The 24,268-nt window shown below is 44.4% G+C and overlaps 1 protein-coding gene across 1 annotated transcript in view; it reads right to left on the reverse strand.

The window, feature by feature from the left end:
- The window catches only part of SHOC1 (shortage in chiasmata 1), a 59,939-nt gene that overhangs the window by 14,298 nt on the left and 21,373 nt on the right, over nucleotides 1–24,268 (reverse strand). The window contains exons 10-22 of the mRNA XM_066612612.1: nucleotides 18,900–18,994; nucleotides 16,413–16,655; nucleotides 15,642–16,094; nucleotides 14,186–14,302; nucleotides 12,881–13,048; nucleotides 10,981–11,088; nucleotides 6,838–7,022; nucleotides 5,403–5,475; nucleotides 4,251–4,320; nucleotides 3,390–3,574; nucleotides 1,476–1,593; nucleotides 1,146–1,257; nucleotides 54–175 (exon numbers count right to left, since the gene is read on the reverse strand). Coding sequence (XP_066468709.1) covers nucleotides 54–175; nucleotides 1,146–1,257; nucleotides 1,476–1,593; nucleotides 3,390–3,574; nucleotides 4,251–4,320; nucleotides 5,403–5,475; nucleotides 6,838–7,022; nucleotides 10,981–11,088; nucleotides 12,881–13,048; nucleotides 14,186–14,302; nucleotides 15,642–16,094; nucleotides 16,413–16,655; nucleotides 18,900–18,994 — 2,049 coding nt within the window. The remainder of the gene's footprint in view (nucleotides 1–53; nucleotides 176–1,145; nucleotides 1,258–1,475; nucleotides 1,594–3,389; nucleotides 3,575–4,250; nucleotides 4,321–5,402; nucleotides 5,476–6,837; nucleotides 7,023–10,980; nucleotides 11,089–12,880; nucleotides 13,049–14,185; nucleotides 14,303–15,641; nucleotides 16,095–16,412; nucleotides 16,656–18,899; nucleotides 18,995–24,268) is intronic.

Here is a 24,268-nt window from a genome sequence, read left to right on the forward strand (position 1 = left end):
TGGTATGCTTCTAAATAGAATAAGCAATGATCAACCAAAAGGTTTTAACTTACTCAGAATTTAATTTTTCTCTGGAGTACAAAATAATCCAACAGCAGCTATACTGGAGTGATAATACCATCAATTTTAACACCAGAAAATCAGATGACTTTTCATAACTTAATTCTTCTATGTTCTGGAATACCATAAGCATAATGCAAGTATATGAACATATATGCAAGACTATTACAAGGTTTAAATATCTATCAGCATCAAGGGAACATATGGATTCTACTCCTAATTTGGCAAGTTACTTATACCATTTATTCAATTTTCCTTTCTGTACTTTGTAATCTTGGAAGCTCCAAAGCTCATCTAACCATCTTCATTTTCATAAGTCTTACTTTGTTTAATAATCATCCAATTAGAATGTATCCAGTCTTGGCAACTAAAATACTCAAAAAAATAACCGAATAATCCCCACTACTTACAGACAGACATGATGTTTTAGACCAGGGGTGCCCAAACCCTGGCCCCAGGGCCACTTGCAGCCCTCAGGGTCTCCCAATCTGGTCCGTGGGGAGCCCCCAGTCTCCAGCGAGCTTCTGGCCTTCCGGAGACTTGCTGGAGTTCATACTGGCCTGACACAACTGCTCTCAGCGTGACGGTGACTGTTCGATCTCTTGCATGAGCTGTGGGATGAGGGCTCCCTTCACTGCTTGCTGTTTCATGTGTGTGATGCAGCAGTGGCAGTGAAGGAAAGGCTGGCCTTGCTTTGTGCAAGGCCTTTTATAGGCCTTGAAGTATTGCAAGACATTCATGCATTCATATAAATTCCATCTCTAATATATTCATTTATGTAAATTTATTCAAATTTGAAATGTAAATCAATTCTTTTCCCTCAACACAGTGTCAGAGAGATGATGTGGCCCTCCTGCCAAAAAGTTTGGTCACCCGTTTTAGGCTTTTTCTCATTTGTGCCTCATGTAACTGTATTAATTTAAATAAATTATTTCTTAAGGTAAATTAAACTTAATGTGAACCATCTTCTATTCATGCAGTCCCTCTTGCTGTATAATGCTCAATGTGCAGTCTTACTGATACATGAAACAGTGGTGCCATCTATGTGTACTAAGGGGCAGGCTCTTCCATAATCATATTTTTACCTGCATCATGACAGCTGTGCATTCATCAAGAGTCATCACAACATAACGGTCTGTGCTTCCAAAGAACCATAGCGCCTCACAGCAGCTTCTCTCAATAAATGTAATATTGTACCTGCACAGATTAGTCCCAGTTAACAGTCTATCATTAGGCAATGGGGTCCCTGACCAAAACCAAAAAGGGGAATGCAGTAGTTCAGGTTGTTTTTAACGTAATTTGAAGGTGCATTTCAAATTAAGAAATTCAGAAGAATAAATTGTAAGGAACCTGGGACAGGGAATGTGAAGAGGGTGTGACTGATGGTGATTACTCATCTGGTCAGTTTCACTTACTTGGATTCCAGTAACTGAAGGATTTCTGGGGTGCTGAGAAGTCCCTCCGATGTCAGAAAAACATAGGGAATTTGTACTTGTAGAAGGGTACGTTCAAAATTATCTGGATAAATATTTTCTGTATATAAATTACACAGGCACTTCAAAGAAAGGTACAATATTGCTACTACCTAACATTTTTTATTAATGTAACTGTGGTAACATGGTCTGTTGACAAAGGATATTAATGGATTGTTTTAATTATGAAAATGGGCTTATCTTTAAACAACAACAGCATACATTGTACTACCAAATATCTTCCTCTGAGGTGGAAGTTTTATGTCTCTCCTGAGTGTTACAATATCTGCTTTTTGTGGATAGCATCTTGGGAATTGCTAGGTTTTAAGGTTATACACAAGAGGTGTTTGCTGCAACTGATGGGCCACAAAGATGGTGGTTTCAGTAGGCTCTTTGTTGTGTGTAGCTGCAAGTACACAGTTACTGGTTTTCTTCCAGTCCGTGGACTTGCAGAGGACTGAGACAAATTAGTATGCATGTCACAGAAGTGCTGAAACTGCACATTCCAATCCTCAAATTTAGAACTGTCTGGCCATGCTTTTTGTGCACTGTCTGGCCATGCTTTTTTGTGCTGTCATCAGTATAGAACTATGTAACTATAAATCTGTCCCACTGATTTCAAGCCAGAGAGCAGCTGAGGATGTACAAGAAAATACTCATACACATGTGATACACATCTTGAACTTTATAGAGCTTTCTTTCTGGGCGCTCAGTTGAATATTCAATGGTATTTTCATACCCATTAGCTGACAGAGTACAGTAGCTAAGAAAGTGAGCTGTGAACCACCAAGTCCTGGATTTTTCCTCATTGCCTTAGCAATGAAGTCGCTTAGGTGGCTTTAGGTAAGCTGCCATCCCTCAACCAGCCCTTGACCTGCAACATGTATATCATACTGACCTGCCTTATAGAGTTACTATAAGGACTCTGTGTGAGTAAGTGCTTTGAATGGCATTAGGAAATACAGTCAGCATGCATCTTACATGCACTTGCGCAAATTCAAGTATATGTGCTCAGCCAAAAAAGAAGACAGAAATACAACAGTTTAAATCAGGGGTCTCTAAACTTTTCTGCTGAAGGGCCACATAAAATATCTGGCAAGGTGTCAAGGGCCGGAAAAGAAAATTAAATATAAAATTCAAATAAATACATTAAAAATGGAACTTAGATGAATGACTGAAATGAATGAATGAATGGGTTCAAATGTTCTGGATTACCCCAAGCATGAATAAATAAAAGAAATAAAGCACACAAAATTAAATGGACCCCCATTCCCCCACCCCACAAGCACAACTCTGGTTGTGTTTGGTCAACTGGGCCAGAGGCTCTCAGGGGATCAGAGGCTGGCCACGGGCCGGATAGTGGCACTTTGTGGGCCACATCTGGCCCACGGGCCAGGGTTTGGAGACCCCTGGTTTAAATAGTGCAGGCTAATCCGCCTACCATTCCACTTACTCTGTTTATGCCCCAGAACAAGCCTGACATGGAAAAATGAAGCTACTGTTCATTCAATCATCTCCATTCCTCCACGCCTCTCATTCTGTGATCTCAGTTCTTAAAAAGGCAGTATGTATTTTCTGGATTTAAGATAGTTTCAAATAATGTATGTAATTTTGGCTTTATGCTCCAACTTCAGAACATAACCCTCACATAAGATGCAAGCCAACTGTATAAATAAAATTTTATACAAAGGATGAGTCATTTTATTAAGCCACCAGATCAAAACACAGATGTGCATATATTTCTTGGGAGCCAATTATATTTAACCATTTTAAAAGATATAGTTAACATCTTAAGGAGCAACCTCAATGTTTCTGTCTTGGCTTTCCATAAATTTCATATTTAAGGCTTTCACATACCAGTTCCTAGTGTTTCTGGGATAGCTGTTACGAAAGTTATATAAGAGACATTCAGTTTTCTGCAAACATCAGTCCAGAAGGAATTTCCTGAACAGTTATAATCCACCACTAATGAAAAATGAGTCCAAGGAAAATCAGGTCCAATGTGCTGATTATGTACAATCACACAGGAACATCTCTTCAAACTACAAATGAAACATCAAGAAAAAATGAGTTTTAATATAGCTACTCTTGGTTAATCCTATGAATGCCTTTTTAATAAGAATTTCAGGATTCCAATCTATACATTTCGAATTTCCAATCTACTTTGCAATAATAAAAACTTCATGTTGGAAGAAATTGCAAATAGTTTCCTCTTTGGGGGGGGGGGAAGCAGAGTAGCTTAAGCAGCGAACCCCCCCCCTTTGGGCATCACCCAAGGGAACCTCCCTCACCCAGCTGACTGCTATTCAATAAAAAAGACAAAGAGGCAATGGCTTGTTAAAGTTGCAAAAAAGAAGTTATTTACTTACAGTTCCATTGAGTGTATATTTACAGCATCTGATTAGGATCAGAAGTTCAGCTAACAATTAGAGACAGCAAGGCCCTAGAGCTGCCTAGCCCTGCATGCCTTGAGCTCAAGATGGCCTGGGCATCAGAGCCCTGGTGTGTGCCATCCTAACAGGTCGGTGGTCAGAGGACAAGAGGAAGTGCTCAGAGGAGAAGGGAAGGATAAAGGGTTAGGGCCACACCCCACAAGGATCACAGAGAGTACAGGTAGAAAGGTCAGAGTCACTGGGCCATAGCTTGACCCCTTCTGGACAGCATCCTGCCCCCTCTGGATAGCAGACGGAGTTGCACCAACTCCAACACTTCACTCACCTATTTACTACATTTGTGCTCTCTAGCAAAGCTCCTCTTTTCTCAGAATTCAAATGCACAGCTTTCAAACCTGTTTAAAAACATAAATCTTGTTGAAGACTCAAACCCACTTATAGCTATGGAAACAGGCATATAGCTGACAAACTGTAGTTTGGAAAAAAATTGTCAGTTTACTCTAGTTGAGAGAGGATTATAAAATAATGGACTATACTATAGTACTTATTGTCTTGAATAGCTATATTAATGTTTTGGAAAGTAATCTTTAATTTTATATGTTGAAAAGTAAACCATTCTCTTGCATTTTGCATTGTGCAATATTTTTTATTAATCAAAGTATCTATTGAAACATCTGTTAAGAAACCATCCTTTGTCCACCTGATTGCTCCTTAATGGTCAGTTAAAGCTTCTAGGACTAACAGGTTAGGCTTGCTTAGTGGCTTTTGATAGATAGGAGATGTTTCTAAAATGAACCTTCATGGTTGATGGCTATGAAAACACTCCACAGGATTAGGTAGGGATTGGATTTGAGAAGAAACGATTGATGAGATATAATGCAGCTTGCCAGGAACACAGGTCTGGGTTTTGCAGCTAGTTGAGGACCAAGCTAAATTGATGCTAATCATGTCATTTTGCCCTGCCCTTTAACAGGGAGGGGTCATTTGTGAAATATCAGATGTGGGGGCCTCTAATCAGAATTGGGTCCATGGTAAAGGGAGGTTTTAACCCTTTCCTTTCACCATGGTCGTGATCCAAATTACAGGGCTTCTGTTCTGGATTGGAATTCTGGCAGAAGGAAAAGGGTTAAAACCTCCCTCCATCCCTATCATACTCCCAGTACTGATCCCTCACACCCGCAGCTGCTATTAGATAGTAAAAAAACTACTAGAGCCAAATGATGTCATTCACATCACATCTAGTTTGATTCAGAAAGAACTAGCCTTAATGTGTGACCACAAAAAACAACCTCAATGTGCAATGATCTCTCTTCCAAAGGAAATTGAAATCTGGAAATTCTCACTATTTGGGAAGTAGAGAGAGCATCTAGCAATGTTATAGGACATTGGCATTCTGACCCAAATCTTGAACCTGATTTGAACTGATGTGAACATAACTACATAAGGTTTCTAAAGCAGTATGAAAAGTAGCATTGACCTTGAACTGTGCCAATGGTCTTGATTAAGGCTGCTGTTTCATCATCAAAGTCCATTCCAGTCACGATTACAACCTGACACACCACAAAAGAATGTAGCTTAGGAAAAAAACAATTTCATCTGCATTTGATTTTTAAAAAGAGATGACACAATTTGAGATGTTAATGGAGTGTTACATGTGGAGACAACTAATCACTGAAAGTAAGAATAATTCAGAAGATATATGCAAGTTGATTACAGAATGTGGGGAAAAATATAGGCAATGAGAAAACATTATCTATAATACTTGATTCAGACACAGTGAATATGCTTTCCTCTGCAGTTACTGCTTCCCTGGCGCTGTCCCTGCCTCCTTGTTCTAGTGCTGGACACTGCCTGCATTCCCTACTCCAAAGAAAGAAAGCCAGCAGTGTCCCTCATTCAGTACAATGATAGAGTGCTAGACAAGGAGCTTTCAGGGGTACAGCTGCTATCCTCAGTGGTTCTTTCTTTCTTTCTTAACTGTATTTATACCCCCTCCTTTTAACACAAAATGTATCAGGGTGGCTTGCACTTGGTAGGAGTTGTAGCAAGGCAATTTTCAATAGTGTGAGATAGATCAGCTGGTGGGAAGAGGACAAGCTGGAGCCCTCTCACAGCCCAAACTGGAGCTGCCCGGGGCACCCACGCTCAGCGGCACTGAGAAGGGCTGTCGCCAGATCCTGCACCTCCTGGGCTACCGCGGGAGGCGCCTCAGGAGAAGGGGACTTTCATCCCCTTCCCCCAAGTAAGGTAAGCAGCCCTGCAATGGGGCTACTCACTTTACCGCCGACCAAAAGTTTGGTGGTAAGGTAAAGGCACTTGTGTAGGGCTCCGCGCCCTACACGAGCACCTTGGATCCTGTGGAGCAGAGCTCCACAGACCCGCCTTTCTCCCTCCCCCCGGCACGCCTCCAGCCCGCCCCGGCACACCTCCCCCCACGCTCTCTCCACCCCCGTGGGCCTCCCCCCTCCCCAGAACGCCTCCTCCCTGCCCCCCCACTCCTGCTTACTGTGCCGTGGCTTGGCGGTCTGGGAGACCGCTGAGCCGCGGAAGCTGGGCAGCTGCCCCACGCTAGCCCAGCACCGGCTGTCGCTGGGCTAGCACGAGCGGGAGCCCGGCAGTGAGCCTTGCAAATGTGCCTTATGGCACGTTTGTGACAGTGCTCAGCGGCACGGAGCCATGCCACCAAGCACAGGATTGGGCTCTCAACCAGCAGATCCACTTATCGGGAAGCACCCCACAGAACTTTTCAGAAAAGGTGGGACAGAGCTGCTGGTTGGTTCAGGGGACAGGCTGGAGTATTCCCCACCAAAAGATCTACTCACAAGAAAGCATTTCATTATATTACACTCACAATTCTAGAATGAAATCTAGCATTACTTTTCCTCATACACAGACCTTTGAAAGGTATTTACCTTTTGCTGCTCATTTGTATTCTTTGGCATCCGTTTTAATACTTGATGGTGCAACTCTGCTATCTTGGGACTGGCTTCATGCTCCCTCTGCCTGGCAAACTGCACAATATTCAACTGCCTCCAAATATTATCCATGCTAGAACCTAGGAAATCTTTGTATCTATCCTTTGCCTTGGACAAATACCCTATTTCAAAATAAGTATTGATTATGTGAATTAACTGCCTTATAAACTTGTCATAAGCAACAATACCAAACTACTTTCTGTTACTACCTCTTTTCTTCCTGTTTTGTAATAAGTTTCCATGCATTTTTTCATGACATCTGGAGATGGCACACATAGAAAAGTTAAAAACAAACAAGCCAACCCAAAGTCTTCTGTAGTCTGGCAATAGGAGCAATACATAAAAAGTTTCTTATTTCAATCTTTGAAATAATTTATTTCTGAAATCAGCAACAACCTTAACACAGGTTTTCAACTGACCATGACACTAAAGCAGATTTAGAAAACATTTTGCAAGAGCTGTAAAAGCTGTAAAGTATAATTTTAAAATTCTAGTGTGTGCAAGGGAAGGGGAAAAGAATTTAAAAAAAACAAACAATTTTCATCTATCTGGGACCACTTTGGAGGTGAAAAGGAGAGATAAACATCTCCTAAATCATAAGAATATAAGAAAAGCCCTCTGGATTCGGCTAAAGGCACATCTAGTTCAGCTTCCTGTATCTCATAGTGGCCCACCAAATGCTTCAGGAAGCACAAAAGACAGTAAGATGCAACCTGCATCCTTGTGCCCTCCCCTGCATCTGGCACTCTGACGTAGCCAACTTTAAAATCAGGAGCTTTTTACATACTATCATGAAATGTAACCTGTGATGGACTTTTCCTCCAGAAATTTGTCCAATCCCCTCTTAAAAGCATCTAGGCAAGATGCCATCACTACTTCCTGTGGCAAGGCGTCCCACAGACTAATAACATACTGGGTAAAGAAATACTTTCATCTGTCCTAATTCACCCAACACTCAATTTTAGTGGATGTCCCCTAGTTCTGGTGCTATGTGAAAGGGAAAAGAGTGTCTCTCTATTCACTTTATCATCCCCTGCATAATTTTGTATGTCTCAGTCATGTCCCCCTTCAGGCGCCTCTTTCTAGACTGAAGAGCCCCAAATGCTGTAGCCTTTCCTCGTAAGGAAGATACCCAAGCCCAGTAATCATTTTGGTTGCTCTCTTCTGCACCTTTTCCATTTCCACGATATCCTTTTTGAGATGTGGCAACCAGAACTGAATGCAATACTCCAGGTGTGGCCTTACCATTGATTTGTACAACAGCATTATAATATTAGCTGCCTTATTCTCAATACCTTTTCTAATGATCCCAAGCATGGAAGTAGACTTCATCATCATTAATTACACAGGCCAACACACATTTTGCTTCCTTAAATGTTACACCAATTCCTGGGTATACTTGGGGTGCCAATTCCAAAAATGGCATCCGTTTTGCCCTATCATGTCTAGTTTTGGAGACACGGCATAGCTTCATTAGTGAATGGTTCAAGCAGTTCCACATGAAGAAGCTGCTTGAACCATTCACTAATGAGGCTATACTATATCTCCAAAACTAGACGTGACAGGACAAAACGGATGCCATTTTTGGAATCGGCACCACAAATTCATATCAAACCACCATAAAGTTTAGGAAAAACTTTTCTGACCCAATTTTGCAGGCCTATGTTGTTTATGGTGCCATTTCTGAATACATCAGAAAGAAATTATATTTATTGGGCTGCAATCCTATACCTCACTGTTTCTCAAACTGTGGGCCGGAACCCACTAGGTGGGTCACGAGCCAATTTCAGGTGGCTCCCCATTCATTTAAATATTTTATTTTTTAATATATTAGCCTTGATGCCACATGGTATGTGACTGCATTTGCGGAAATGTTGAAAACTTGTACTTTTAACAAGATACTATGTATATTCTTTTAACTATGATAGTAAAGGTACTTACTCCTGGGTAAGTGTGGATAGGATTGCAGCCTGGGATTGTTAAAAATATTCCTGCCTGATGATGTCACTTTCAGTCATGACATCACTTCCAGTGGGTCCTGACAGATTCTCACTCTGAAAAATGGGTCCTGGTGCTAAATGTGTGAGAACCACTGTTCTATTGTGTTGGATAGTGCAGCTTTTTGCATACCAGGTTTTTGAATGGGACTGACCCTGAATGCCTGTCATTCTCTTGATGAGGTCCTCTTTCTCCCTTACAAAAAAAAATGAAGAACAGTCTGAGGTATTTACTATCCTTCTGCTCTAGCTTCCTAGAAGATTAGGTGGAGGCAGAGGAAGGTGCAAGGATGCCTTGTCTTCTACAGCAGTGTTTGTCAAACCACTAGGTGCGTTGTAAGCCAATGTCAGGTGGGTCCTCATTCATTTCAATATTTTATTTTTAATATATTAGACTTGATGCTACCATGGTACGTGACTGCATTTGGGGAAATGTTACAGACTTATACGTTAACAAGCTACTAGGTATATTCTTTTAACAATGATAGTCTATGGGACTTACTCCTGGGTAAGTGAGGATAGGATTGCAGCCTAGGATTGTTAAAACTTCCTGCTGGATGATATCACTTCCGGCCATGACAACTTCCGGTGGATTCTGACAGATTCTTATTCTAAAAAGCTAAATGTGTGAGAAGCATTGCTATACATATTTTCCTGAGACTGAGCCCCACTGAGGATTTATTTTGGAGTAGTCATGCATAGGATTGCTCTATAAAGGAAGTATAGGTGGGGCCTTGGTATCTGCGGGGGATCCATTCTTGGATCCCCTGCAGATACCAAAAATTGCAGATAAGTGAATCTACTATATTTGGCCTATTATGTCCTCCAAACGGGACCAGAGTTGTGCTCCGGTCCCTCTCGGAGGCCTTTCTGATGCCCGCAGAGGCAGCATGCGCCCTGTGGAGGCAAAAAACACACAATCTCTGGTTTCCTAAGGGAAACACCCAATGCTATTTCCAGTTTCCCAAGGTTTCCACTGCCTCCCAAGAAAAAACAGAAATTGTGTGTTTTTTGCCTCCATGGGCCATTCAGAAGCCCACAGAATCAGCAGGCAGATGCATGATGCCGCTATGGGCTTCAGAAAGCCCTCTGGAGGTGACCAGAGCACAGCTCTGGTTACATTTGGAGGGTTCAGGAGAGGCCGAGTCTGCCTCAACGTGGGTCCAGGGGACCCACGTTGGACCAATCCATGGATGTAAAATCCGTGGATAAACAGGCTCCTCCTGTACTCTCTTGTGACTTTCACAGTGTTTTCCCTCTTCCTAACAACATATATACACAACATGCAGCACAAACCAGTTGCATAGCTGAAGGGAGGTCACAGAGATGCTGTAATTCCAAGTGGCAGCCCATCCTGCTCCCCCTCATTCACAGCCAAGCTGGTTCTCCTGCCCACCCCCACTGTCATTCTTGTCATGGTCAATCAGAGCCAGGCTGCCCTGGCTCCTACAGGTGCACAACCACACCAAGAATGGCTGCAGCGGCCACAGCCATTGTCAGCAAGGTCACTTGGAGCCAGGTCGGCAGCTTCTTCCATAGTGGCTGGCCTGTTCCCGAGCTTTCTGGAAGTAATTGGGGTGATGTCACCACATCACTGCAATTATTTTGGAGTGGGGTGGGGGTGCAGGATGACCAAAATGCTCCAGTCTGCTACGCCGCTGGCACAGACCTAATTAACTTTCCAGTGTCGTTGCAGCCATGCCAATGGTGTGTGCACTGCATCCTGCAGTGGGGGGGGGGGGGGACAGTCATGGAGGTCTCCTCAAGCTAAGGGACATTTTGTTGTTTTACCTTGGGGTTGCACTGCAGCTGCATTAATGCTGGAAAGTTGATTAGGATTGGGCTGTTCATGCGGTTTTACAGAAAAGCAGCATGGGCATTTAATAAATAATGTAATATGTTAAAAATAGGGATATAGAACAACAAATAAATTGTCATGATGATCTACTTGTATACAAACTATATAAAATATTAATACTTTGGTTTTTTTAAACATTATCTCTGTGAAACTGTCTCTCCAATATTGGTGTTTTGGGTTTTGTTTGCTCTATTTCAAAAAGAGAAATTTATTTATACAACAAACCTAATGCAGCATTCAGGCTACATGTTAATAAGATGTCTCGAACTGTTACCAGCAAATGCAGAACAGCAGCATGCTTGAATATTGCAATATCTTTTGCATCTTTTATATCTATAATAAAAACAAAGTACATAATTAAAAAAGCAAAAATAAATGCCTCAATCCTATACCCTACCACTGGCGCTGATGCAACCACACCATGGAAGTGCATGTGGCATCCAATGGTGGTGGTGGGGAACCAATGGTGGGGAGGGATCAGGAAACTTTCTCAAGGTAACGTTTGTTCCCTTAACTCTGGGTAGACCCCCTGATAGCATATGGGTCCACAGACCTACTCCAGCTCTATAGCTGGCACAAGTTCAAGGAGAGTAAGCAGGCAAGGTGGGATGAAATGAGGGGGATAGGATCTCGTGTGCATGTTTGCTGTTGAAATAACCCCCCTCCAGCCTGCTTCTTGCTTCTGCCCTTCCCCAGATGCCCCAAGAAACATCCCCAGCATTCCCCCTGCCCACCCACAAATTGCCCCCATGGAAACTTGCCAGCACTGGCTCAGCCTAGCAGGGTTGGACTAGCCCAGTGGCAGCATACTCTACATGCCATTTATGACTGTGGGATGTTAGGATCCAGTCTAAGATAAGAACATAAGAAGAGCCCTACTGCATCAGGTCAAAGGCCCATCTAGTCCAGTTTCCTGTATCTCACAGTGGCCCACCAAATGCCCCAGGGAGCGCACAAGACAACAGACACAACCTGCGGCCTGGTGCCCTCCCCTGCATCTGGCAATCAGAAGCAGTCTGCCTCTAAAACCAAGAGCTGGCACATACCTACTATGACTTATAACCCGTAATGAACTTTTCCTCCAGAAATTTGTCCAATCCCCTCTTAAAGGCACCCAGGCAAGATGCCAACACTACTTCCTGTGGCAAAGAGTTCCACAAATTAATTACATGCTGGGTAAAGAAATATTTTCTTCTGTCTGTCCTAACTCTCCTAACACTCAACTTTAGTGGATGTCCCCTGGTTCTGGTGTTATGTGAGAGGGAAAAGAGCGTCTCTCTATCCAGTCTGTCCATCACCTGCATGATTTTGTATTTCTCAATCATGTCCTCCCTCAGGCACCTCTTTTCTAGACTGAAGAGGCCCAAACACTGTAGCCTTTCCTGCCAAGACCGGTCCCATTCCCCTCCCAAGCCCAGTCTGGTCTGCCCTGCTGCGCCCAAAAATGCCCCCGTTCTGCCCCCCCCTGCACCAGGGGGGGTTCTCCTGCACCAGTCTGCCTAGGCTGGTGCTTACTTAGCCCCTCTGCTGCTGGATCTGGTGCCGACCTATCCAGTTCACTAGTCGTTGCGAACACGCTTTATGGCACGTTCACAACACTTGTAGGATGGTGCAGGGGACTGTAGTTAGGATTACGCTCTCACTTACAGTGAGACACAAGTCCTTTTCATCAGGTCAGAAGACCTATCCTATTTCTCACAGTCCTCACTAGCTGTCTCTGCAAAGCCTACCAGCAGGAGAGAAAAGCAAACCCCTCTTCTGCCATTGCTCCTCCGCAACTGGTTTTTTTTCTCATGTGGCCCCCTAGAAGTATGATGTTGCCCCCCTGGGAAGCCATATAGTCCATGGTGAGAACCACTGCTCTTGATTATCTGTGAAAATGGAGTGAGTGAATAAAGTTTATTCCAGAGAAAAATGCAATGGGTCCATTCCAGAGAAAAATGCAATGGGTCCATTCCAGAGAAAAATGCGATGTGATGGGTCTGGAAAAGAGAGTTTGGAGAATTGCTGCCAGGACAGTTACCTCTTTCTAGTAACTTATTACATTTCAATTCCTGAGTAATCCATGCACTCTGTTACTATTATGAACAATGTACAGGGGTTTGAAAGAGGAATCTACCTTCACTAGTCACACCTTGTTTAAAAGTATCACTGAGCATTTTCTCTTGTTGTTTTAAGAAAAATCTGGTGTCATCGAAACTAAGGGTGGCAAACCTCCAATTATGCATGCCAAGTTCTTTCAGAACAGGAGCCACTGTTGCTTCAAGGATGTGGTATGCCTGAAACTGGCTCTCTGGTTAAAACAAACAAGCAAAAAGTCAAAACAATAGGTGGTTAACTAATGCACAATCTGACTGGCAATGCCAAATGTTTTAATGTCCTACATCACATAATTGAAACGATACCTATTTTTCTTCTAATAGTGTATTGAAACACAACATTTTCCACATCAGACACTCACTGCATATAAACACTAGGTGGCATCACAGTAATTGTTTTCAGGAAAAAAAAAAATAAAACCACATATGATTCTATGGTAGAAAATCCTACCAACACAACTATTTTATTTTGGTTTTGTCTTTATGCCATAGTCAAATTAGCTGCTGAGCTTTATTTTACACCATCAGCTAATCAGATACTGAATCAGATAAACTAATCAGATACTGAAAGCTACATGCAGTGAGGGAATGATGATGGTGCTCATATGCTCTTTCAGGGTGTCCAACTCACCCTCTGATTATCCATATACTGAAGCATCACTTTTGCACTGTAGCCTACACACATTTTAACCTAACAATTTTGTGATGAACACTTTCCATTTTTACTAGCTGATATAATTGTCAACTGTAGAGGTGACAAGAGTTTCATAAACAGGAAAATTATATATTACACCAGCGCTTCTCAGGGAACCCTTTCTTCAGGAAATTATTTCTACCATGAAACTCCTATATGTTTGCCATACAAAGAACTCCTGTGCTTTGCAGAGGATTCCTGGTCATGTTGTGGAGTGTACAATCTGAGCACTGACCAAGTTTTTAGTCTTACTGTTATATCCTTATATGTCACAGTACAGTCTATCCTCCATATCTACTTTACCCAGGCTTCGCGCACTGGAGAGGACACTCTGTTCCAGAACCACCATTCAGAGTGCGATACCATAGTCTTCCGAGACTGATGGATGCCAACAACAACACTAGAACATATAAAACACTCCTCTGTAGTTGTACCTTACAAGAGAAGAATGTTGATTGCCCAAGTGATGGGTAAACTATCTTTCTGGGAAATTTGTCTTTGCTGATCTTCTAATTGGGAAATACCAAGTTTCCAGGAACACAGTTGGGGGACCCAATGTCTCATGCAAGAGGTCCACAATAAAATGCCACCCATAAAATAAATGTTAACCTATCTGGTGCCTTAAAATACACAGTACCTGATGCTTTAATCTGTATGGTGACAATGTCCTCATCTTCTTTTGCTTGATTTTCTGTAACGACTGTAGCAACAGAACTGTTGAGATTTTCAAATACTGCACTCTCCTTCTTAGTATCTGGAACTGAAGGACGACAAACATAAGAAATATATGGGACAAACTAGGGGACAATTCAGTTCCCTACTGTATGGTTCTGACACTTCAGTATTTCACATTTGACCATCAATTAAGCAAAAGATAATACTTGCATGTTTAATGAAACAGGTAGATGCATATCAATGGTCCCTTTCAATCTTTTATAAACTTTTAACAGTCAATTCTAGAAAAGACTTTGAAACCAAGTTGTTTCCAGGTGAGCTGATTCAATACATCAAATACATAGCAAGATGCATATGGACTCTGATAATCTCCCAAGAGACCTCTTCTAGTCCAAGTGGCAGGCCAGAGACTAGCAGGATTTAAATGGATGGCACAGTATCAAAAAGTTTCTGTTGAAGAAATCCACCACCACTTGTCACCCCTTTTGTTATTCGACTTCCCCTCTCACTTCCTGCATGTAGTATGACCTTTACCCTAAGGTTTTACCATCTAGATAAGTCATACTACATCTAGAGCACTAACACAAAGATGCAGTTTTAGACTGAGTTCACTAGATGGAAATGTAAGACCTGAGTACAGATGTTTTGCTATTTCAAGATTATCATTTCTTACAAATCTGCACAGACTAATGCTAAAAAAAGAAGAAAAAGCTTCATATTTCCTGAAAATAAACCCTCCCCAAAATGTGATAGCGTGACATAATGTTCACTTCTGAATCTTGGTAGTCTTGAAATAAAACCACACGCATGCACAGGCAACACGTAGTTTAACCCTCCTTCACTTTGAATGCAGGAAATGTAACTAACAACTAAAGTTGTTAGTACTTTAAAAAGTTGTTCTTACTTTATGAACAACCTTTCCCCTTACACTTACAGAAATCCACAAATACTATCATTTGTTCGGGTCCTACATAATTATCACACCTGCAACACCAGCACAATCTGCTAGACCAGTGGTTCTCACACATTTAGCACCGGGACTCACTTTTTAGAATGAGAATCTGTTAGGACCCACCGGAAGTGATGTCATGACTGGAAGTGACATCATTAAGCAGGAACATTTTTGACAATCCTAGGCTGCAATCCTACCCACACTTACCCAGGAGTAAGTCCCATTGACTTCATTGTTAAAAGAATATACACAGTAGCCTGTTAAAAGTACAGATGTTTAACATTTCCCCAAATGCAGTCATATACCATGGTAGCATCAAGTCTATGTTAAAAATAAAATAATGAAATGAATGGGGAGCCACCTGAAATTGGCTCATGAACCACACAGTGGGTCCCAACCCACAGTTTGAGAAACACTGGACTAGACTGTTAACACTTGAATAGCTTCTGCCACATAACTCTTAAACTACCTGCTTCCTGAATATCCACAATCCGTGTTTCTTCCATTTGGTTAATCATATGTTTAGATCTCAACCTGATAAAGTTGCTCAAAAGATCAAAATCATCCCTACGTGTTCTAGGCAGCTGTAAAGTAGAGGTCTTTTTCTTTCCTGATGTGCGGTTTGCTTCAACAGACACCTTTTTGCAGTCTGTTGGTTGCAACCGATCATTTTTTTCCTCTTCTTGGTTTTTATAAAGTAACAGGGTTTCTGTTTCACTCTGTAGTTTGTCTTTCTTGGCACACTTTTCAGAAGATGTGTTTGCACTATGCAGAAGTACACCTGATGGAGTCCCTAAGGATTGCTGTGGAAATGTTTTGTTCTGTTGAAGAGACCAGCGAGAATCTTCTGTATCACCATAGACAACATCGCTTATATACTCCACTTTATTTTTTGTAACGGAATTTTCATCAAGACATTCTGAAAACAAAGAATGGTTGGCAACTTTCAGTCTTGAAAGACTATGGTATAAGCCCACAGCAACCCAGTATTCCCAGGCAGTCTCCCATCCAAGTACTAACCAGGCCTGATCCTGCTTAGCTTCCAAGATCAGATGAGATTGGGCATGTACAACAAAACAAAAACATGTTCTGCTCTTGGCACTTATCAAATTCTCTCCAAAATGTGGCTAACTTGGAAACACAGAGCCCAATCCTATCCTTCCCCCCCCCCCCGGCTGGTGCAGCTGAGTCAAAACGTTTTCCTACAGAAATGTCTGAGAGAACCAAAAGCACTTACCCTGCAACAGAAAATTAGCAATTTTTGAGAATTCTTCTACATTAGCACCAACAAGGCTTTTTTCACCATCTAAACCCGCTGGGCTCAGAGTTTCTAGAACACATGGTGAAGCCAAGTTTTTTCTTAAATTAATCCATATATCTTCTTGTGGGCTGAGTACTGAAGTGTCTTCATGGACAGACAACAGTTTTTTCAAGTCTGTAACAGGGAGCTGTTGACATGTAGGTATAGAAGTCTGATGTTCTATGAAAAAGGAATTAAAATGCAATACAACTTATTAATGGGAAAATTATTTTTGGTAATAATGTAGCTTTGAAAACATAGGCATATACTTTGCTAGATTATGCAAAACCCTGATGTCTAACCCAGCAATTCCCAAACTCCTGCAAGGGAGCTGGGACTGCTCTAAGTCTTGGTGGGGGTGAGGGGGTGTGCCCCAACGGTGTCGCAGTGATCGCAGCATCAAGGGGACCCAATGTCATGTAAACATGCCTGGAGGAGCTGTGCTCCTCCGTGAGCGTCCCTGCTGCAACGCTGAGCTCCAATCTGATAAGGAAATAATAAATATGTGGAGCTTGTGGGCTTTCTGTATGCTATGTATGTCTATCTGTGCCAAACTAACCACCAAACAAATGGTTAAATGCTGCTTAACAATTTGAGAGGGTCCGAACCCTTGTCTGAACCCTTCCCCCAGAAAAAGAGGGAAACTGTATTACACCTCTCATTCCTTCAGCCTCATAATAGTTTATCCAGTGGCATCGCTAGGGGGGTGCCGGCTGCACCGGGTGACACACACAGGGGATGACATGCTAAAATTGCGGTGATTAGGAGTAACCCCATCATATGATACACTGTTGGATGCAGAACTTCGAGCTGAATGCAATGCAAAAAACCAGAGTGAAATATCTCATTTCTATCAAAAGTTATGGCCAAAAAACTGGAGAACAAAAACTGCATGGAGCCCTATGGAAAGTGAAACTGAGCATTATCGTGTGTTTACTTGCAAGTAGGCGAACTTGCCTTAGTCCACTGGATACTGCAGGCTGAGAAGAATCCAATGACACCAGAATAGTCCTGATCCAATGAATGAAGTCCCCAAAAACACCTGCGAAGGAAGTCCCTCCCTCCAAGCAGACAAATGTATTGAGCCCTATGGAAAGCGAAACTAAGTCTCACTGTCACGTTTACTCACGAGTAAACCAATGTGCCTTGGCTGGTGGTCAGGCCAGGCAAAGGGGAATGTGAATCCAAAAGAATGGTCCTGATCTGTTGGAAATGGAGCTCAACAACTGCTCCAGAAGGCAGCCTCCCCCCCCCCCCCCACTAAAAAGGATCAAAACAGAGGCTTCAGCTGATAAGGTGAACTGTTTTGAGACTTGCAAAGCCAGGTGGATCCTGCCAGTGATCTGGTTTAAACAGAAGTTCTTAAATTGAACTGGGCACTGGGTAGGGCTGAAAACCTTACTGGTTTTGGAGGGGGGTGTTATTGCAGGCCGGTTATAGAGGAAATTCACTTGGTGGAACAGGACTGGCTTCTGCTTATTTAATTATTTGTTTTACTTTAATTATTTATACTTATCTATTTTAATTTGCCTGATGATGTCACTTTCACCATGACATCACTTCTGGACAGATTGTCATTCCAAAAAGTGGGCCCCAGTGCTGAAAGTTTGAGAACTGCTGCAATAAGGTGTTAGTAAGCTGACACCCTGGGGTAAGGTGACACCACTAGTGACCAAAATAACTAAAATCACAGTTAGGAAGAATAATACCAGCATGTTATATATCAATCAATGCCTCATTTCATGCAGAATGTGTTCTATCTTTGTTCTATCAAACGGTACAGCCAAAAAACCAGTGGGAGCAGAGTGATGGTACATCACCATGCCCATCACCTGGGGTGTTGCCTCACCCACTGCATGGGGGGTGACGCGTGGGCATCCTGCACCGCGTGATGCGAACCCTAGTGATGCCACTGAGTTCATCAAGCCTGCGGTATCAACCATTTATTCCCAATCTCATTTTAGGAGGCATGGACTCCACACCAGGACTCTGTGCACAATACCATTTTGGACTCTTTGGGGGGATTCCAATTCAACTCACCATAAGCACATGGGAGCCTACTCCATCTAGGTATCATCCATGCTAGATTGAGAACAAACACATAATAACCATATTCTGGAGATGGATATAATCTTAATGCATTAGATACACAGTAGATTTTCCAAGATTTACAGTCCAGTCCACCATAACTCCATGTATCCAGTGAAGGTGTTTCCCCATGGAGGTCTCCTCAGGGTAAGGGAACATTCGTTCCCTTACAAATGTCCCTTATGGGTGCACATTCAGCAGTTTTGTGTTTGTGACAGCTGCAAAGTGAATCATGCAACTTCACATACTCTGACCATGTCGAAAGTTTCATGGATCTGTTTTGCATATTAAAACTTACTTGGAATTAGGACAATGCTGAAATCTGCACCGATTTACCTGCAAGTAAAAGTGAGTTCATGGGATGTTGATACTTCTCTGAATGCCATACCAGGGCCTCTGTGTACCCTTTAGTGGTCTCTGTAATCAAAACACTAAGGAAAAGAGAGAAAAAGGGAATGTACAGTATCATGAGTGGAAGAGTTATGTGACCTGTTTCCAGATTTCTTTGTTCAGTATTATTTACCATGCATTCCCCAATAAATACAGCCGACAACAGCTATGGGATTAAATGGGCCACTTTATTAACTTACAACAAGCGCAACAAGGCAAAATAGGAAACAATACCCAAACTAAGTGCGGGGTTCTAAATGGGGGAAACGGCCTAGCCGTCTACGTTCCCACTGGGGTATAGTCCAGTCCAAAGATGGGTCCTGCGCGGCTCTGATGCGAAATTGACGGTCATAAGCCATCCAAGCCGCACCAGCATGATCACGCAAAGCGCGATGAATAATGTCCAGGTATTTGAACAGTTTCCCCACCTTTTTGGGGTACAACTGGACAGTGACCCCAGCATAGACAATGAACCCATTCGGCCAATTGGTCCAATTCTTGTCTATCTTCCTCTGCCTGACGGTTTCCTCGTCACGCACAGGGTCTCCCACTTTGGGGGTAGGCTCAGGCTCAATGTGAAGGAGACTGAACATGTCCACAAAGTCACCCCGCCATATCTTCTCCTTGACCGACATGGCGAGGTGAGAGCCCAGAGGGATGGCGATGATGCCATACGAAACCGTAGGCTTCTCCCTCTCCACCACCAATCCCAATGACTCTTCCCCCCAGTCCACATCCTGCTGGTCCAACTCTGTGTTGGCCGTGGCAGGATAATGATCACACTGGGGGGGGGGTGCCCTGCTGGCCCTGGGACCAGATTTGGGACAGGGATACGTCCGACCCAGGGCCCAGGGGTACTGGGGGTAATTGGGCCCCTGCCAGAAGGAAGGAGGCCCCCAAGGAGACCAGGGCTGATCTGGTGCAGCCCGGCTAGGTGCCCAAGGAATGCCTTCCTTGTCTTCCCACACAGACTCTGCATTGTGAGCATAGACAGAGGGTTTATGGATTTGTGCTATTATATCTTTGAGCTAGTTTTATCATAACCTATTTTAACACAAAGAATGCAAAGAGGGAAAGGGCCTAACAGATTTCCCTCCGAATGCAATAAAATGACATTTCTGGCTTCCAAACAAGGGCATTTCCTGAGGAAATGTAAATCTGACATCCTGCACAAGTCAGGTGGGCATGAGCATTTGACTACGCAGGAGGTGAAATAGATCGGAAGTATTGAATCTGGGCATTGGGGATAAGCGCCTGTGTTTCCCACTAATCACCCTAAAATGCTTGGCAACTGTAATCTCAAAGTCTGGGGAATAAGCCTACAACACCCAGAATTCCCAGGCATTCTCCATGGTATAAGCCTACAACACCCAGAATTCCCAGGCATTCTCCATGGTATAAGCCTACAACACCCAGAATTCCCAGGCGTTCTCCATGTTATAAACCTACAACACCCAGAACTCCCGGGCGTTCCCCGTGGTATAAGCCTACAACACCCAGAATTCCCAGGTGTTCTCCCTGTCCAGCAGTAACCAGGCCTGGCCCTTGCCTAATAACAAAATGGCCCTGGGCCCTTATGGGCCCCCCCGTGCCATGCGGCCACCCTAAAATGCCTCCGCTGCCCATAAGGCGTGCGGAGCCCGCGGCCTCCTTGCTGGGTGTGCGACTATGCGGGCGAGCCTCAGCCTCCCCCTGCCTCGCCTTTCAACGGGACTTTTCTTTTTGTCTCGCGTCGTAGCAAGCCAAGGCCTGCAACTGTGGCATTTACTCCTCATCATACGATAAGGAGGAAGGGAGGGGGGGGCCATGCTAGAGCTGCCTTTTTGGTGGCCTTGCCACCCGACTTCTGGGCTTTCTTCCCCATGTCCACCCCCCAAGTGAAGGAATATCCCCAGTGGGGCTCCCCGCCCCCTGTGCTCTAAGTTTTAACTGGATACGATACGCCTCAGCAGTCCGGAATCTAGGCCTTCCGCGCTGTGTCAGCAGACCGCTGTGACTGGAAGTTGCCCAACTCTGAAAATAAGAGACCCTTTTGGCAGTTGGGGCCCACAAAATGGCCGACAGGCTGTATTTAAATAATCAAAATGGCAGAGCACCACGAGGCAGGGCCCAAAATGGCGCCCAGACATGAGGCACCCCCCAATGGCCGCCAAAATGCACCCCAACAGGCAGGCCCGCCCCAGGAGGAACGCGGGGTGGCCGCCCACCACGGGCGCCTGCCGCCCCACCAGACCCCCCAAATTGCACCCGCAGCCGCGGGGTGCGCAGATCCGCGAAGCGCTGCAGCCCCGCGGCCGGCACAGCACGCAGCGGGCCGCCCCCTACCGCTGCCGCTCGGACAGAGCGCACAGCGGGCCGCCCCCTTCGATAGCACCCTGCAGAGCGTGCAGCGGGTCACCCCCCCTGACGCCGTCTGCAGAGCGCGCAGCGGGATGCCCCCTCAAGCTCTCACGGGGCCGCTCCGACGCTGAGCCCCGGAGCTAAAGTCGCAGAGTGCGCAGCTCAAGAGAGGCTACCCACTGCCCGAAGTGACAGGAGCCTGCAAGCGCAGATCTCCGCGCCTCAAGCCCCGTCGTGGGGCAGCCTCTCTCCACTCCTGGATAAGCGACCTGCTCGGTCGCTTCCAGGAACGGAACTGAGCCGGGTCTAGCGCCTGCGTGCTAGATCAGGCTCAGTTGTCCCGCCCCCCAAGGCCAGCCAGCCAATCAGCTGGCAGCAAAGCCCTGCTGCCGGCTGATAGGGGGTTTAGCCTGGCAATCAGCGCTAGCGTGCCCATACGGGCACGCTAGCTGCCTTTATGCAAATTGTGACTATGTAAAATGCATATGCTACTTTGATCACACCAGGCTGAATAATAGTTTCAATATTCCCCCCTCTTCTTTGACTTCTTACTTCCATTTCTTCATATTAATATTTTTTGGAATAAAATATTAACTAATATCGGCTTATATTATAATCTTCAATATTCACTTGGCTAACGCTGTGAGGAAAAAATATTTTTCTTCTCTATGTGTTGGAAATAGCCTAACCCTGGTATTAGCATCTGTTAGGCAATAAGCATTAGGCTACATGCCCAGAAAATAGTTGCTTCCTTTCTAAACTAATTGCTCGCTGTTAATGAAGCGAAAACCATGATTTTGTACCAATACAGAAAGTATTTATTTTTGTTTCCCCACCACACAGTACGAATATCACTAATAATCTGTCAAGGACTCCTTGTTGGAAGATTAGCTTTGATCAAATCTTTGTTGTGATTTGAACAGTTTCCTTAGAGCAGGGTTTCTCAAACTAGGGCATCGCAATGCCCCAGCGTGAGGGCCCTGGCCTCTGCCCCCTTAAGGGGCAGTGGCAGGGGGGAGGCAGCGACGCAATCCCCAGGATCATGTCGCTAAGGGGGTGCTGGGACAGTCATGCAGTTACCATTCCCTGCAGCAGCCTCCCAAGAATGTGGGGAGCCCTGTGTGACCTTCCACAGGGCTCTCTGTAGTTTAAAAAGTGAAAGTGGAACAATTGCGCTCCACTTCTGGTTTTGTGGAGGTGGAGCACGATCGCTCCACTTTCACTTTCTGAAGCTCGGGGAGCCCTGCGGGTGGTCGCGCAGGGCTCCCCACACCCCTGGGAGGCTGCTACTGGTAAGTGCATGCCAGTCCCTGCACCCCCCTTAGCGATATGATCCTAGGGATTGCATCGCTGCCTCCCCCCCCCCCTCCGAAGAACTTAGAGCAGCTGAGAACATAGAGAACCGCTGCCTTAGAGGTTTAGGTTATACAAACTTCTGAGTGGTAAAAACAAAAGAAGGCAGGATTACACAAATGTTTACCCAAGCCAAAAGCAGCCCATTATTCCTGTATGGCAGCCCACCGGAAGGTCAATAAATGTCTTCGCAGCCTGACTGCACTGCAAAAACAGAGGTATAAAGCACTTGACAGGCTGCATTCGGCTTGGTGGCTAAGGAACTGTGGAGATTTGCAGTAGTACAGGGGTGGCCAACCTGTAGCACACCATGTGCCAATCTTTATGTAGAGAATTTTGATCATGCCACTCTACCTTAATGTTGCTTTTAGTGATTAGCAGAATAGCTAAATAGAGCCTCTAAGGTCAAGGACAGTATATTTCTGAGTGCCAGAAAACACACAGCAAGAAACATGGGAGTTGCTGTTGCCTATTTTGGGGCTTTCCAAAGACATCTGGCTGGCTGTTGATGATGCCAGAAAGGCAGCCTGCAATGACTTTAGTCCAACCCAGCAGGACTCATTCCAAGATCCACGTAAGGTGCATTTATTGCCCTTCTGCACAGCACAGCCTCCCTCTGCCTCCCCATCTTCTCATCCTCAAAGATGATCTTAATTGGGATCTCTTTGCAAATGTTTCTCCTGAAGATGGTATATCTGCCTGGCTGGGCCACTTGGGCTTTGCTGCTCTCATTGGCCATCCCTCCGCTTCCCCACTCCCTTCCTTCTTCACCACTCCATGAATACTGTCCTTCTCAGGTAAGCAAGTGACTTGTCAGCTGCTTGCAGCTCACTAGCATTTGCCCTGTTGGCTTTCTCCCCTTTTTCCAACCAGAGCAAATAATGCAGGGTAGTCGTGGCTGTCCTGATTGTGCCCATTGCAATGCTAGAAACTTAGGGGCACACTGTGTAAGGAGTAGCAAAGAAATCAAGCAAACCATAAACAGCTGTGGTGCTTTCTTTGTTATTATTTAAATGTTTTTCAAAAATACATGGCAACTTTGCATGTGCCACTAATGCCTGCGTGTCATTAGTGGCAGACATGCCGTGGGTTGGACACCCCTGCATCAGGATAAAATCCTGCAAGAACTGATGGGTTGCAAAACATGCTTCAATTTTAGTTAACCCAATAACAATCCAATTGTATGGTTTTCCCTGCCATAGCATGCAGCCATGCCAAATCTGGCTGCACTGCATGTTATGCACAGAGGGGGAGCTGATAAGGAGGCTTGGAGGAGAAAGAGAAAATACTTTTCCTTACCTTCCATAAGCCCTGCAACTGGCAATGAGCCTCCTAAGACCTGTGCCAGCTCTTTAGCTAGCACAAGAAGGCAAAGGGACATGTCAATTGGAACTAGAGGAGACAGTAGCCAGTGAAAGTCACCCTTAGCCAGGCGCCACCCCTTCCTACCTCTGAATGCCCCCAGTCCTGCCCCCATTTGGCCCAACACCCCCATCCTAAGTCCACCCTACCAACTCATCTCCAGGCTTCTGTTGTCCTGCTGCCTCATGCTGGACCTCCACAGTCTCTCTGATGGTGGTCCAGAAGCATGCAGCTCTACATGCTTCCAGAGTGCCTTTTGC

Source organism: Tiliqua scincoides, chromosome 2 (assembly GCF_035046505.1).
Source record: "Tiliqua scincoides isolate rTilSci1 chromosome 2, rTilSci1.hap2, whole genome shotgun sequence".
Taxonomy (NCBI): Eukaryota; Metazoa; Chordata; class Lepidosauria; order Squamata; family Scincidae; genus Tiliqua; species Tiliqua scincoides.